At 40.6% G+C, this 16,028-nt stretch overlaps 1 protein-coding gene across 1 annotated transcript in view; it reads left to right on the top strand.

Annotated features, from left to right (window-relative positions):
- LOC141171740 (uncharacterized) overlaps positions 1–14,822 on the top strand; it is a 199,764-nt gene extending 184,942 nt beyond the window's left edge. The window contains exons 170-180 of the mRNA XM_073655384.1: positions 391–408; positions 1,256–1,358; positions 2,368–2,408; positions 2,497–2,599; positions 3,231–3,326; positions 3,461–3,477; positions 5,829–5,870; positions 6,337–6,442; positions 8,117–8,209; positions 10,992–11,062; positions 13,678–14,822. Of these exons, the coding sequence (XP_073511485.1) occupies positions 391–408; positions 1,256–1,358; positions 2,368–2,408; positions 2,497–2,599; positions 3,231–3,326; positions 3,461–3,477; positions 5,829–5,870; positions 6,337–6,442; positions 8,117–8,209; positions 10,992–11,062; positions 13,678–13,986 (999 nt within the window). The 3' untranslated portion in view covers positions 13,987–14,822. The remainder of the gene's footprint in view (positions 1–390; positions 409–1,255; positions 1,359–2,367; positions 2,409–2,496; positions 2,600–3,230; positions 3,327–3,460; positions 3,478–5,828; positions 5,871–6,336; positions 6,443–8,116; positions 8,210–10,991; positions 11,063–13,677) is intronic.
- Positions 14,823–16,028: the final 1,206 nt, after the last annotated feature.

The raw sequence follows: 16,028 nt of genomic DNA, 5'->3' as shown, positions 1-16,028 counted from the left end.
CATCCAGTGAAGGGTCCAACGTACGTTTCGCCTGTCTTCTTCAGGAGACGATGTGATCAATGTACAACACTGACCTTCCGCAATACTATGCACTAAAATAATTTATATAAATCTTTAGAATAAATTATCTGCTTTTTCTCAAAAAAAACCTAACGTCTCTCATGTTCATGGAAAATGTCTGACAATGCAGCCCAGCTCCAGAATGGTCAGCGTGCTATTTCTATAAGACCATTTTTTATTATTACCATGCTATCCATTTAATTATGCTAGTGTAAAACATCAGGTCCTATAATGCCCATCTGCAACTGTAAATTCACAAGTAAAATGTGTTACCTTGATATTGTAACTTACTGTAATTTATATAAAAATATTCTCCTATTTCTTTTACAGCCACCACCACTCACCCCGGTAAGTTTCCTTGACTTTAACGCTTTTTTTTTCGTATAGAGCTTTAATTTGGTTACATATGAAGGATCATTGCTTGCTGTACTAGATGCTGTATTATGGAATTATCTTCCACTCAATCCATTCAATATCTCTGTAAAATACTCTCCATTGTCAAGAACGAGGGGACTTGTAATGATATAGTTTACTGATTGTTTCGTTGGTTATGGGCCACCTCTGAAGCCTATCAGCAGTGGCCAGTCCAATATGTAAGGAGTTCAGCACTTGAAAATACTTTTCTGTAGAGCTTGCAAGCACTGCTCTGAAGCTCTCCAGCATCAAAGAGAGTACAGTTCAGACCAACGGTTCAACTATGCTTCTGGTCCGAACTGTCAATCATCAGGAGTGCACTATCCCCAAGCAAGCAGGGAAGCAGTGTGCTCCTGAAGCACACAACGCTTTACAAGGGTATTCCCATCTCCAAGATCCTATCTCAATATATAGAAGGTGCAATAATGCTAATATTAGCCAATATCTCCAATTAGAAATATAGCATAGTTCTTCTGATTAGCTATGCCGTGTACCCCATGTGCAGGGCATTGCGGTAGCTTAGATATCCATGGTAACGGCCACTAAAAACTAACTAATTGTGACTATGTGAGTAGCCATAACCATGAATATCTAAGCGACATGCCCTGCACATGGGGTAAGCACCATAGAAAAACTATACTGCATTTCTAATTTGAGGTATTTGCTAATATTATTTTTATTACTAGTACTACATATTAGGATAGGATTTTGGAGATAGGAATATCCCTTTAAGTCCTTGTCTTCCCCTCTTAATTACAATCATTTCTTTTTCTTCGTCTAGCCAATTTGCGATGTATCCCAATGTCCACCTACTCCCGAATGTTCCAAAAGCATAATAGTGAAACCTAACCCAGATTATGCATGCTGCCCCATCTATGAATGCAGTAAGTAACAAGTATTTAGTAATTTTAATATACAATCAGCAATTGCATCAAGCATCTCCCAACTGAGAAACTATTATAATAGAATATACAGCACATGATCTTGAAACTCTACGCTTCATCCAATGGAATATTTTGAGCTGAGTTAGTAATTTCAACTTTTCACACCTTAAAGAGGACCAAAAGAGACCATTTTTTTCTATTTTATTCCTGCTCTTCTCCTCTGAATATTCTCTTTTCTTTTTTTCAAATCCATCGTATGGTTCTAGAGCTATGGGACTTTTTATGATGTTCACAAAGGGGGCGTGACAAATGCAGAAAAGCCTAAAGGCACGCCCCAGAGGATCCTGTGAGCCACACCCCTTTCATAAACACCATAAAAATTATCACTAAGCAAAAAAAAAGCCAATATTTTTGGAACCATATGAAGGATTTAAAAAATAAATAATTAAAAACAATGATTAATTACTCAGGGGAGCAGCAGAAAATAAAAGAGCCCAGACTGACCACTTTTGGCTTAGAGAGAAGCTCTCTTTAAAGTTCATGTATGTGATTTGAAACAGCGCCACTCGCCACTCGTGTCTGGTACTGCAGCTCAGTAAAAAAATGGGGTGGAACTACAGCAGCAGAAACAGTCCATGGCCAGAATTAGCACCTCCTCTCAAAAAAAAAAAGTAAATATATATATTTATATATATATACATATATATATATATATATATATATATATATATACTTTTATTTATATATATATATAAATATATGTACAGTATATATGTTCTTATTTTATGAACCAATCTGTAGCTAATCCCGTGAATAGTTCCAATTTATTATCCAGTTTAAAGGTCTATACATTTTTAGAATTCTCCAAAACTCATGACTCATGAGGTCAAATTATATATACTGTATGTATATATATATATATATATATATATATATATATATATATATATATATATACATAAAATATATTTTTTTATAGTGACTATTTTTTTTATTAATTTTTTTGCAGGAGATGAACCAACACCCAACCCAATAATCTCCACACCATCTGTAAGTGTAATCCACAGCTTCCTACTGAGACACGAGTTATACAAGATTTGCTGATATAAACTCACCGGCTATAATCTTGTCATTACAGGACTGCGTTGACATTTCGTGTGACATCAAACAGTGTACCAAGGAAGGAGAAACCCCCACCTTTGTCGGCTGGTTGAACGCCTGCTGTCGAGACTATGAATGCCGTAAGCTACTTTATAGTAGTGACACATTATTAATTTAGTCCACCTTTGGGGACAATTTTTGCCTACTTAAATGCAAGTATTTTTGGATAAAAATCATTATTGTATTTGGGTTTCATTAAAAATTTTGCACTGTTTACCTTCTACAGCCCCTGTTTTGAATTGTCTATTGCTGGCTGCAGAATGAGTTAACTGAGAATCCATAAGTGAGCTCGTTCTGATGGTCAAATTGGAGAGTTTGTCACTCTTATCTCTCACTTTTTTTTTGCTTCCCCAAGATGATTTATAGACCACATAAGAGTCTGTAAAAGCCAAACGGCGCAACATTTTTAATGAAACTTAATTGCAAAAATTTTTTACAGCCCTAAACATATGCATTTAGGTAAAAAATTATCACCAAAGGTAGACAGCTCTTTTAATGATACATGCTACAATGTCTAGATTAGGATCTCCAACCTATCTTTCTATCTGTTGGGAAACTATAGCTCCGACATGACCAGCGAGCCCCAGGCTACCAGGGCATGTGGGGAATTAGGGACCACTGTTCCAGACCATAGATTGGTTTGAGGTAGTACGGGTGTGATTAGCCAAAATATAGCTTCCTTACTAATGGGTTACTCCATTGATCTTGCAGAGTGCCAACCTTGCCATCCAACACCCACTTGTGATGGACGAGACCCAATTGCGAGTATCAATCCAGACACCCAGTGTTGCCCCACCTATGAGTGCAGTAAGTACTAAGCTCCGGTTTTTATGATCCATCGCACATTTGGCATGAGGCAAGTCCTCATATTTCTATACGTACAGTTGTATTTTATACACCAGCAGTTGATCTCTTACAATAATTTCCTTCCTTTTTTTCAGGGCCTCCTCCGACTACAGTAAGTACATTGATATACACATTATTAATTAGATATTGCCGTTATGAGGATACCATCATTGTCATAAGGTCTAACGCCACTTACTCTTTGTGGTTTTACCAGTACTGCAAAACTGGAGACATATTCCAGGAACCAAGTTATATTAAACACTTTTGACTAAACCAGGAAAAATAATTGACCCTAAAGTGGCACTCCTCCTAAATCCGTTTTTAGAAATTTACTGCAGATATAGGAAATAATATGACTTGACTACTGCTACATTTTTCTTTTTTTTCAATTTTCTGTAGTCAGTACAGGTGTGTCTGACAGGTTGGTTGCTATGAACGCACTGCCTAACAACCAGTTCTGTAACGCAGTTGTCAAATAGCAGTTTCTTAGTCTGGCTAGATTACTCAAATGACAAGTTGGTTACTAAGGATGTACTGACTAACAACCAGTTCTGGATCCATAGCAACTAATTTGTCCCAGATTACTCAACTGACAGGTTGGTTGCTAAGGGTTCACTGCGTAACAACCAGTTCTGTAATGCAGTTGTCAAGTAGGAGTTTCTTAGCAACTAGTCTGGCTCAGATTACTCAACTGACAAGTTGGTTACTAAGGATGTTCTGACTAACTACTAGTTCTGGATCCTTATCAACTAATCTGTCCCAGATTACTCAACTGACAGATTGGTTGCTAAGGATGCACTGCCTAACAACCAGTTATGTAATGCTTTTCTCATGCAGCAGGCAGGCCCTTAGCAACCAACTAATAGATTGAGTAATCTGGGAAAGACTAGTTGTTCAGGGCCTGCCTGTTGCATGAGAAAAGCATTACAGAACTTGTTATTAGACAGTGCATCCTTAGCAACTAACCTGTCAATTGAAAAATCTGGGACAAACTAGTTGCTAAGGATCCAGCACTAGTTGTTAGTCAGTACATCCTTAGTAACCAACCTGTCAATTGAGTAATGTAGATAAGACCAGTTTCTAAAGAATTGCTATTTGAAAACTACATTACAGAACTGGTTGGTAGGCAGGGCTTCCTTAGTAACCAACCAATCCCTTGAGTAATCTGGGAAGGACTAGTTGTTAAGGAATCCCTGCTTATCAACCAGTTCTTTAATGTAGCTTTTAAGCAGCAATTCTTTAGCAGCTGGTCTGACCTACATTACTCAATTGACAGGTTGGTTACTAAGGATGTACTGACTAACAACTATTTCTAGATCCTTAGCAACTAGTTTGTCCCATATTTCTCAAATGACAGGTTGGTTGCTAAGGGTTCACTGCCTAACAACCAGTTCTGTAATGCTTTTCTCATTCAGCAGGCAGGCCCTTAACAAAGAGTTCTTCCCCTATTACTCAACAGGCAGGTTGGTTGCTAAGGATGTCCTGCCTACTAACCAGTTCTGCAATGTAGTTTTCAAGCAGCAGGTCTTTAGCAACTAAGTCTGACTCCGATTACTAAGTTGACAGGTTGTTACTAAGGATGTACTGACTAGCAACCAGTTCTGGAGCCTCAGCAGCTTGTCTGTCCCAGATTACTCAACAGACAGGTTGGTTGCTAAGGATGCACTGCTTAGCAATCAGTTCTGTAATGAAGTTGCCAGGTAGTAGATCCTTTGCAACTAGTCTGTCCTAGATTGCTCAATTGACAGGTTGGACGCCCTACCTAAAAATCAGTTCATTAAAGCAGTTGTCAAGCAGCAGGGGTTTAACAACTAGTTTGTCCTTAACTACTCACCTGACAGGTTGGTTGATAAGGATGCCCTGCCTAAGGGCGCAGTCAGATGGCCATATAACACGGAGGACAAGCGGTTCACAATGCACGGACTGGCTGGCGGTCTCCTCACCCGAGCGTGGCAGCTGCATAGAGATATATATTGTCACGCACGGGTCAGGAGAGCCGCCAGCCAGTCCGTGCATTGTGAACCGCTTGTCCTCCGTGTTATACAGCTGTCTGACTGCTCCCTAACCAGCACTTCCGGGTCCTTAGCACCTAGTTCTTAGCAAGTAGTCTGTCCCAGATTATTCACATTTTAAGTGCAGACCGGGTAGAGAAGTAATTATCACAACAATCATATAATGAAGCAAAATATCATTCACCAAACTTTTAGCTATATAAAAATGGCGTCCAATTCCCTTTTATCTGAGTTCATTCAGAAGGAAATACCGATAACAACAACTTCAGTAAAACTATATCCTCCCAAGTCTGTATCTATAGTCATTACCACTTAATATCCTACCTCAGCTTTTTGGAAGAGACGATAGAAATTAAACTTCTGCTTTCCTGTCCACAAGATGGTGGACATGATTCATTGTGCTCTGCGGTTTTCCTCACACGTCGTTGTGTTGTCTTATGTCTTTTCTTAGGAGGAACCTCCTACTACAATAATCAGAAGTACCGCACCTGGGGTAAGTCACAACACCATTAATATTTCAAGTGTGACTGTATGAATAATAAAAATGCTGTCACATTGCGTTCGGTGACCCCGTCGGGGCTTATGTCTGAACCCCCCCTTCAAAATGGGATCTGGACGTATGCGCCGAAGGGGCCATAGACTATAATGGTGCTGGCAGAGAAAACGTGCATTAAAGGGTATCACTTTCGGGATTGTACGCCTACAGGAGGAGGACACTCAGACCTAGTAGACTGTGTCTGAGTGTCCGTCTCCAGTAAGCGTACACTCCCGAAAATGATGCAAGTCAAAGCACATGTTCACTCTGCTGGCACCATTATAGTCTATGGCCCCGTTGACGCATACGTCCAAATCACTTTTTACGGGCAGTTCGGACATATGCCCCGACTGGTCCACCGAACGCAATGTGAAAGCACCCTGAAAGGACTTTCTCACATCTTCCATATTACGTTAATGTACAGGTGAAGTGTGAGGACAGAGAATGCCCGGTGAAGGTCTGCGGCGAACAAGAGCGTCTGGTTTCACAAATAAATCCAGCTGACCCATGCTGTCCACTCCAGACATGTGGTAAGTACAACAGTGCCAACAGTTACTTGTTAACCAGGCAGCAATACATTTATGGATAGCAAAATTAGATTAATAAGGAATTGTATGACGTGACGTCTTCTAAGCTGATCCTCCTTCTCCGTTGTCAGTCCAGCTATGAACTGAGCAGATAAATCCTGTCTGACAGTTTTGTTGCTCGGAATATTTTCCTTAACAACCACAGTATTCTCAATTAGAGATGAGCGAACCCGAGCTTTGGGGTTCATACCAATGCAAAACTCCGAACACGGACTTCTCACGGAAGTCCATTTTAATGTTCAGAGTTCCGTGAGGAAGTCTATTTTAATATCTAAAGTTCCAGGGGAAAGTCCATTTTAACGTTTGGAGTTCCGGGGGAAAGTCCATTTTAATGTTTGGAGTTCCGGGAGGAAGTCCGTTTTAATGTTCGGAGTTCCAGGGGGAAGTCTGTTTTAAAGTTCGGAGTTCCAGGGGGAAGTCCATTTTAATGTTCGGAGTTCCGGGGGGAAGTCCGTTTTAATATTCGGAGTTCCAGGGGGAAGTCCGTTTTAATGTTCAGAGTTCCAGGGGGAAGTTTGTTGTAATGTTCGGAGTTCTGGGGAGAAGTCCATTTTAATTTTTGGAGTTCCGGGGGAGAGAGTTTTTAAGTTCCAAAGTCTGGGTCCCCATTGTTTTCAGGTTTTCAGTGGGATTCGGGTTCTGGTTGGACTAAAGTTCGGGTTGGGTACCAGAACCGAACTCCCATGGGTCCGCTCATCCGTATTCTCAATGCATGGAGCATTCCCCTAGCTACCAGTCTGCCAAATATGGATTAGATATGATGACCAAATTGCACCACAGTGCCCGAATATTGTGCAAAAAAATGCTCAAATGACACCGGCATACCTGATTTTTATTAATTAGAGTATTAAATAGTTTTTATTAATTAAGAAATGAAGCTGCATTCTGTGAAATTGTCTTTCAGGGTCCAACTATGGGATAGGGGAATGAGTGTCTCCCATTCCGTAGTCTTAGAAATTGGTTAGAGGTTCCCCTGAAGACTGAGCTATCACTTTTTATAGGGTAAACATAGGAGTTCCCTCTAGGAATATCATTTTTTTTCAGCGATTGGTAATTACTATTGAAAGATTAGGGATTTTGGTTGCTTTTAAGAAAAAAAAATGTACAACATGGCGCACCATAGGGTAGTATTACGTCCAAAAAGGTGAGCGCAGATATCAGCTCAACTCTAGTGACGAAAAACATGAGTTGTGGTCCACCAGTCTTCCAGAAAAGAAGAATGGAGAATGAAGTATAGTGGAACAGTAAGATAAAAAAAGATGAGTGCACAATGTTATGCTGGAAGGAAATAGTGGGTGGCATGACTCAGTGTAAGTCCTGCTATCTACCGTCTGGCAGCGAATCCTGTACCCATCTTTTATGGCATCTTCTTTTTCCAAGTCCTATTCTATGGAACCAAGGATTGCAATCGCACCCAGGGCTAAGGAGTCTAAAAAATTCCTTTGGCCTATATAAAAAGACTAATACTATTAAAGATTTGCAATAATTGTGGGCCCCGTTGGAGCTTTTGCATTGGGGCCCATGAGCTTTAAGTTACACAACTGGAACAAATGGTTGGCATTGTAGTTAATTCTGTGCCGTAAATGTTACTGATCAAATATTTCTGTTTCTCTACAGAATGTTCTTGCAAAACGATACCGTCTTGTGAAAGTGATGAGCGCTTGGTAGCGGTTCAACAGAGCAACCAGTGTTGTCCCAAGCTGAGGTGTGGTAAGTATAAAGGAAACAAAGGTCTTTGGGATTTAAACTTTTGGAGATTTAATTTTTTGTGGATAAATTCTTTGCTGGTTCTTCTAAAGTTTACGAGCAATCCTTCAAAAATGTGACCATTTTGGTTTTAGAAAACTCTCCATAAGCATTTTAATGGATAATTTCAAATAGCCACGTGGCTATGGATGAGCCAATCGACTTGCAGGACCATGGTCCAGTGGCCACGTTAGTATTTCATGGCTGCCATAAGAAAGCCTTATAAAATGCTTCTGAGTCTCTTCTGATTAGTAGGTCTGGCGACGAGACGTCATGAGTGTGTCATGCCACTTCAAATCCGAAGAGGCAGCAGGGAATCTGGCATGAAGGAAGTGGTTCTCAAAGCTCCCATCCTGGCTGCTTCTCCACGGTTCTGCAAATCAGTTTGCTCATCTATAATAGAGATCCATTCTGTGGGTTGAAACAATAATAACTAATTAATAGCTGTATGCTTGGCTGGGAAAGAGCATGTCAGCGCAATTTTTGGTAGTAATGCCATGGTGATGTAGCTACAGGTGCATCTCACTAAATTAGAATATCATCAAAAAGTTAATTTATTTCAGTTCTTCAATACAAAAAGTGAAACTCATATATTATATAGAGTCATTACAAACAGAGTGATCTATTTCAAGTGTTTATTTATGTTAATGTTGATGAATATGGCTTACAGCCAATGAAAACATAAAAGTCATTATCTCAGTAAATTAAAATAATTAAGAAAAACCACCTGCAAAGGCTTCCTACGTGATTAAAAAGGTCCCTTAGTCTGTTCCAGTAGGCTCCACAATCATGGGGAAGACTGCTGACTTGACAGATGTCCAGAAGGCAGTCATTGACACACTCCATAAGGTCTCAGAGTTTCAATTTTCATTTGCAAATCAAGGTCCAGAGTCTGGAGGAAGAGTGGAGAAGCACACAATCCAAGCTGCTTGAGGTTTAGTGTGAAGTTTCCACAATCAGTGATGGTTTGGGGAGCCATGTCATCTGCTGGTGTAGGTCCACTGTGTTTTATCAAGACCAAAGTCAGCGCAGCCATCTACCAGGAAATTTTAGAGCACTTCATGCTTCCCTCTGCTGAAAAGCTTTTTGGAGATGGAAATGTCATTTTCCAGCAGGACTTGGCCCCTGTTCACACTGCCAAAAGTACCAATAATTGGTTTATAAACAACAGTATCACTGTGCTTGATTGGCAGCAAACTCGCCTGACCTTAACCCCATAGAGAATCTATTATAGAGAATCTATGGGGTATTGTCAAGAGGAAGATGAGGGACCACAGACCCAACAATGCAGACGAGCTGAAGGCTGCTATCAAAGCCATCTGGGCTTCCATAACACCTCAGCAGTGCCACAGGCTGATCGCCTCCATGCCACGCTGCATTGATGTAGTAATTGATGCAAAAGGAGCCCGACCAAGTATTCAGGGCATTTACTGACCATACATTTCAGTAGTAGAACATTGCGGATTTTAAAATCATTTTTCAAGCTGTTGTTATAAAGTATTCTAATTTACTGAGATAATGACTTCTGTGTTTTCATTGGCTGTAATCCATAATCATCAACATTAACAGAAATAAACACTTGAAATAGATCACTCTGTTTGTAATGACTCTATATAATATATGAGTTTCACTTTTTGTATTGACGAACTGAAATAAATTAACTTTTTGATGATATTCTAATTTAGTGAGATGCACCTGTATCTACATGGCTGTTCTCGGTTCCTTGTCCATGACTCGAACATGTGAACAGCCCCATAGATTATAATGGGTACGTGTTCTAATACGGATAGAACATTCCATTATTAATGACCTTAGATTACCTCTATGTTTTTTTTTTTTTACAATACCAGATATGTATCAGTAACATATGTTCCCCGTGTGTCTTCTTTTCCATCTCGTAACCGCAGCTGTGACTGGCCGTAAGTCACTGCTAACGGCTACTATCTCCCTGACTGTAAGTCCATGAGAGTCTCGTTCTGAGTCTCATGGACTCAGATTAAGAAGTGACTTCTGGTCCACCCAGCAAACACTGAAGTGATCCGACCAGTCATAACTCCGGTCACGTAGTGCAAAAGAGGCACAGCGTGGCACTGGGAACAGTAGAAGACAGTGACTGCTAAGTATTTTGCTACATACTGAGAACAAATATTACTGATACCACTCGGGTGGTAAAAAACGAAAAAAAAACAGAGTTGTACTTTAAGCAGCAGCGAGAAGTTACACAATGATTGATGAGGAAAGAGTCCATGCATCAATCTTGTGAAGTCAAGGGTCAGATGGAGAATATGACGTAGTTTGCTACTACTCCTTTATATATCTCTTCCTATCTCTTCCTGTTCTTTGATAGAATATTAAAGTGGATAGTATGTTAAATAAATTGTAAGATGCTGTATATATTGCATCAAGTGTACTGTCCCAAGCACTGGTCAGGTAGGTCCACTCCTGCATAGGGGCCTACCGGGGGATTCTCCTGTGGGCCAGTCCAAGTTTGAACTGAAGTCTTAACAAGACAGCACTCAATCCATATACTCTACAGTATACTGGCATATAGGAATCATGGAGGGGTGCAACCTTTTTATTTACTTATGAGTGGAGACATCTTTTGGCCAACTAATTACTCTCCAAGGTCAGATGTCTTACCATGGCCCTGAGTTTATTGCAAGGTCCTGCCTACAACCATATCAAATGAGTCGTGATATTTTATTACTCTTTAAAACTCACCTTTTTCTTTATTTTTCATTCGCAGAGAAAAAGAGGGATGAGTGCTATGCTGTTCCCACCCACGTAACTCTATCAGCTGGACACTGCAGTGCTGAAGTAAGTAGTGCGATGGACAAAAGTGTCAACACAACATTATAAGAACTTGAAAAATTAATTGTAAATCTTCTCACCCCAAATGGGCATTTTATACTCCATATTATCTTATACAACCCATTATTAACACCTTAGTCTGTCTTGGCACTGTACAACAAAACAGGGAAAATTTTTGGCGCTGTTGTCTTCCATGGTTTTATCTTGCTTCAGATATCTCTTTAGACTTTAACTGGAGCAAAACAGCAGTGTTAAAACATTTTAACTAGAAATATCCTTAATTGAAGAGCCCTGAATGTTATAAATTAGAGTAACTTTCATTACTGCATGTCCTGTATGTAAATAATGAAAATTGGAGTTATGAAGGCGGAGCTACTTCCCCGAAGAGTCATTGTCTCCACTTCCTAACACACTCATTCTAGATTGATTGGTGTCGCTCTTTCACATCTTGTGTGTATGCACCATTATCTTCTTCGCTATGTGCAGGAAGCCCCCAGCTTGTCTGCAGAGGAATTCCCAATGCAACACAGAGTTTCAATGTGCATGTCTGGGAACTGTAAATCCATGGTGGACAGACTTGAGATGACATATCCTGGCTTTAAAGGGGTTGTCCACTACTTTTACATTGATGCCCTATGGATAGGGTAGGGCACCAATGTCTGATCGGCCGGTGTCTGACACCTGGCACCCTCGCTGATCAGCTGTTGGCGGCCGCTGGTCAGAAGTGCTTACTTGCGGAGCTTGGCCATTTACTTGTAGTGGCCACTGCAGGGTACTACACTTCCGCCTCCTATTCAAAGCAATAGGAGGCGGATGTGCAGTACCAAGCCCCAGCCAAGCTCCGCAAGTACTTTCGGCCGGTGGCCGCCGCCACCAATGACAGCTGATCGGCGAGTGTTGGACCCCGGACAATCATATAGGATAAGGATAGGCCATTAATGTAAAAGTTGAGCACAACCTCTTTAAGGCCATAAGGTAAACCATAATGGGCATGTTTAATAAGTGAACACTGTGACTCTTCAGGTGGAGGCTCCACTTCCTTGACTCTATAAGGTAAAATACATACTTTTTATGCAGCATTTGAAGGTATTAATGCAAACAAGCGACATGGCTAGAAAGCTAAACAACTGCTCATTTAGGAAGTCAATGGTCCAATCCTGCAAAGGGGCCCACCGGGCAGCTCACCTGTTCTCCTGTGGGCCAGTCCGAGCTCCAACTGAGGCCTTATCAAGTCAGCACCCAATCAATATGTTCTACAAGGTGGGCCATTTATATGGATGCACCTAAATTAAATGGGAATGGTTGGTAATATCAACTTCCTGTTTGTGGCACATTATTATATGGGAGGGGGAAAACTTTTGGATCCAACTTTATTTTTTTCAATGAGAAGAGGGTAATGTGACACATCAAACTCATTGAGAATTTCATAAGAAAAACAATGGTGTGCTTGGTTTTAGCATAACTTTATTTTTTTCATTAGTTTTTTACAAGTATATGACCACTTATAAAGTGTGTTCAAAGTGCTGCCAATTGTGTTGGATTGTCAATGCAACCCTCTTCTCCCACTCTTGACACACTGATAGCAACACCACAGAAGAAATGCTAGCACAGGCTTCCAGTATCCGTTGTTTCAGATGCTGCACATCTCGTATCTTGATGGTATAGTGTGGTATATGGGGTACAAAGATAGTGGGGCCATTCTTCATAAATGGAAACCTCAATGCCTCTGGATATCTGAAATTGCTACATGGTAATGTGTTGCCCTCTTTATGCACTGAAGATGGCACGTTCCCTGAGTTTTTCCAACAAGATGGTGCACCACCACATTATGGGTGTCAGGTCCGAGCATTCCTATATGAACAGTTTCCTGGAAAGTGGATTGGTCATCGTGGGCCAATTGAATGGTCACCAAGGTCTCCCGATCTGACCCCCTTAGATTTTTATCTTTGGGGTCATCTGAAGGCAATTGTCTATGCTGTGAAGATACGAGATGTGCAGCATCTGAAACAACGGATACTGGAAGCCTGTGCTAACATTTCTTCTGCGGTGTTGTTATTAGTGTGTCAAGAGTGGGAGAAGAGGGTTGCATTGACAATCCAACACAATGGGCAGCAATTTGAACACATTTTATAAGTGGTTATAAACTTGTAAAAAACTCATGAAAGAATAAAGTTATGTTAAAACTAAGCACATCATTGTTTTTCTTAGGAAATTCTCAATAAGTTTGATGTGTCACATGACCCTCTTCCCATTGAAAAAAATAAAGTTGGATCCAAAATGGCTGACTTCAAAATGGCCACCATGGTCACCACCCATCTGGAAAAGTTTTCCCCCTCCCATATACTAATGTGCCACAAACAGGAAGTTGATATCACCAACCATTCCCATTTAATTTAGGTGTATCCAGATAAATGGCCCACCCTGTATATTGAATCAAAGAGAGGTTCAACTTTATATTTTAAGGCAATGGTGGTGCTTTTTGAATGTAAAAGCTACAAGTATGGAAGCTTATTAAAGGAGATATCTGTAATGAAATAAACCCCTTTAAATGGACTGTATTGACTCCAATTATTATGTTCTTCATCTAATGTTTATCCATCATTGTTTTTATATTATTTCAGGTAATATTATCATCTTGTAGTGGATACTGTCATTCTTATACAGAGTACAGCGACACCTTGACTGCAGTTTCTCAATGCCGATGTTGCTCCGTAACAAGAACCCAAGCCAAGACTTTCGAATTGCCTTGCCAAGATGGTTCAAAGATCAGCTGGACTGTGCAAGAAGCTTCTGAATGCGGGTGCAACAAATGCTCTGAGGAGGATGGAAGTGAATCCGGATCCGGAAGCGGAAGCGGCGGTAATAGTGGGAGTGGTGAAGAAGAAGGGAGTGGTTTCTCTCTATGGTCATCTCTTGGAATCGCGAATTAAATGAAATCATATAATTTTAGCATTTCCAGTTAAGAAAACACTACCACAGCTGCCTTTCTAAACTATGTATCATTTTTGTAAGTCATTTTTTTTTCTTTCCAAACCCTTGATGGTAGAAATCAGCCATTTTTACTTTTATAGCATAAGACACAATAAAGTTTTCTCAATGTTTCTTAAAGTTGTTTCCACTCTCCGCCTACTGGCAGAATCAACCAAATAATAAGACCATATAGTTTGACATCATAACTCACATTAGGAAAAGTTTTGTCAGATGCAAATGTCAATTTAGTTACTACTGGGTGTATTCATCCCTGAGACTACTCATCCCAAAGTCCATTGTGGCCTCATGTACATGCTTCTTGCATGTACCCAAGATTTTTGCAAGAAAGCAACCGTATTTTTCTGGAAATCCCTTTTAACTGACGTGTTACAAAAAAAAAAGGTAAAATGAAGAATTAATTGAAAATGAAGGACGTTTGTAAAAAAAAATGTTTAAATAATATATGATGTACATAATATACACATTTACTAGCCCTACTGGAGTTTTAATGCAATATTGAAATTTGTAAAATTGGAAATTCAACCTATTATGGCTTTGTTAGAGGTGGGAACTGAAGCAAAGAAAAAAAAGGACTGTTGAACTGTGATAACTTGTTACCTCTGTTTGCTATTTTGACATGAGAGCAGATTTGTGGAATTTCTCTGTGATTTCTAGAATAAAAGACATTCGAACAATTTTCATTTTTTTTCTATGTTTGTTTTATTCTTTTCCCAATTGTTCTGGTACAAATTTATCAAAAGAATAATTTTGCCTATGGGTAGATTTTGCATAGATCGGAGATCACTTTTGATCTAATTAATAAATGTTATGTATGGAAGTTCTAAAAATCCCTTAGAAATGCATTTATTTCAATTGTCCCTATAATTTGCAGACAATTTCATCTAGTTTGATAGATTATGTAATAAACAGACGATCGACAAATCACTTTATTTAGAAATTATGTTTTCTAATCCCAGAAAAAATTACCCCCAAATCCTGGCCATCTGGTGTCTCCCAACTGACTATTGGACATACACTACATGGACAAAAGTATTCAGATTGAACATCTCAATATTAAACTTGCAGGAACTTTTATGACATCCTATTCTGAATCCATGGGTATTAATATGGTTCCCCCTTTTCAGCTATATCAGCATCCACTCTTCTGGAAAGTCTTTCTACAATATGTTGGCCATTGATCCAGTAGAGCATTTGTGAGGTCAGACGCTGATTTAGGATGTCTCCTCCGCCAAATCCCTCCTCCACCATCTGTACAGCGGCACAATGCAGTCAAGGGGTAACGTCTTCCTGGAACCACCAAACCCAGACTCCTTCATCAGACGCAGATAGAGAAGTGTGATCCGTCACTGCACAGAACACGTCTCCTCCAGAGTCCAGTGGTGACGGCTTTACATCACTCCATCCAACGCTTGGCATTGTGCTTGGTGATGTATGGTTGTGACGCGCCCCCTGGGCCTGTGCTGTTCAGGGGGATACCCGGAGCCGGATCGCTGGGATACTGGGGGTTGTAGTCTCCGTGTGGCGGTGACCCGGTCCGTGCCCAGGATGGTCAAACCAGTGGCAGTCTTAATGTATAGCAAATTTCCGACTACGCCACCCGTGGATTGCGGTCAGTGGGGACCACCGCTGCGCTGCCGACCGCTGAGGCTGATGTTGTTTGCGCAGCCGAGCATGGGATAACTCCCCACGGGAGAAGTATTGCCTCAGGGCAGCTAATGTGAGAGATGATGGGAGTGATGGTGTGAGGGTCCCAGTGCTAATGGTGCTGGTGCGGCAAGGAATCACAGAGACGTGAGGTGCAGTTCAGGGTCTTTACTGATGGTACAAGGCAGACCCTCCCGGGAGTACTGGCTAGTATAAGGGGCCTGGTCAGTCTGCGAGCAAGCAGGAGTTCCCCTGGCCAGGTGGAGTTGTAGGCCTCCCCGTTTATCTGCACTCTTCCTGGCTACCTTGCTGTCAGCGGTTACAAGTAGCCCACGTC

The sequence above is a fragment of the Phyllobates terribilis genome, unplaced genomic scaffold (assembly GCF_046119375.1).
Source record: "Phyllobates terribilis strain yellow unplaced genomic scaffold, ASM4611937v1 Scaffold_12__6_contigs__length_324123572, whole genome shotgun sequence".
Lineage (NCBI taxonomy): Eukaryota > Metazoa > Chordata > Amphibia > Anura > Dendrobatidae > Phyllobates > Phyllobates terribilis.
The sequence above is the reverse complement of the archived record's forward strand: the minus strand, read 5'-3'. Positions and strand labels throughout refer to the sequence as shown.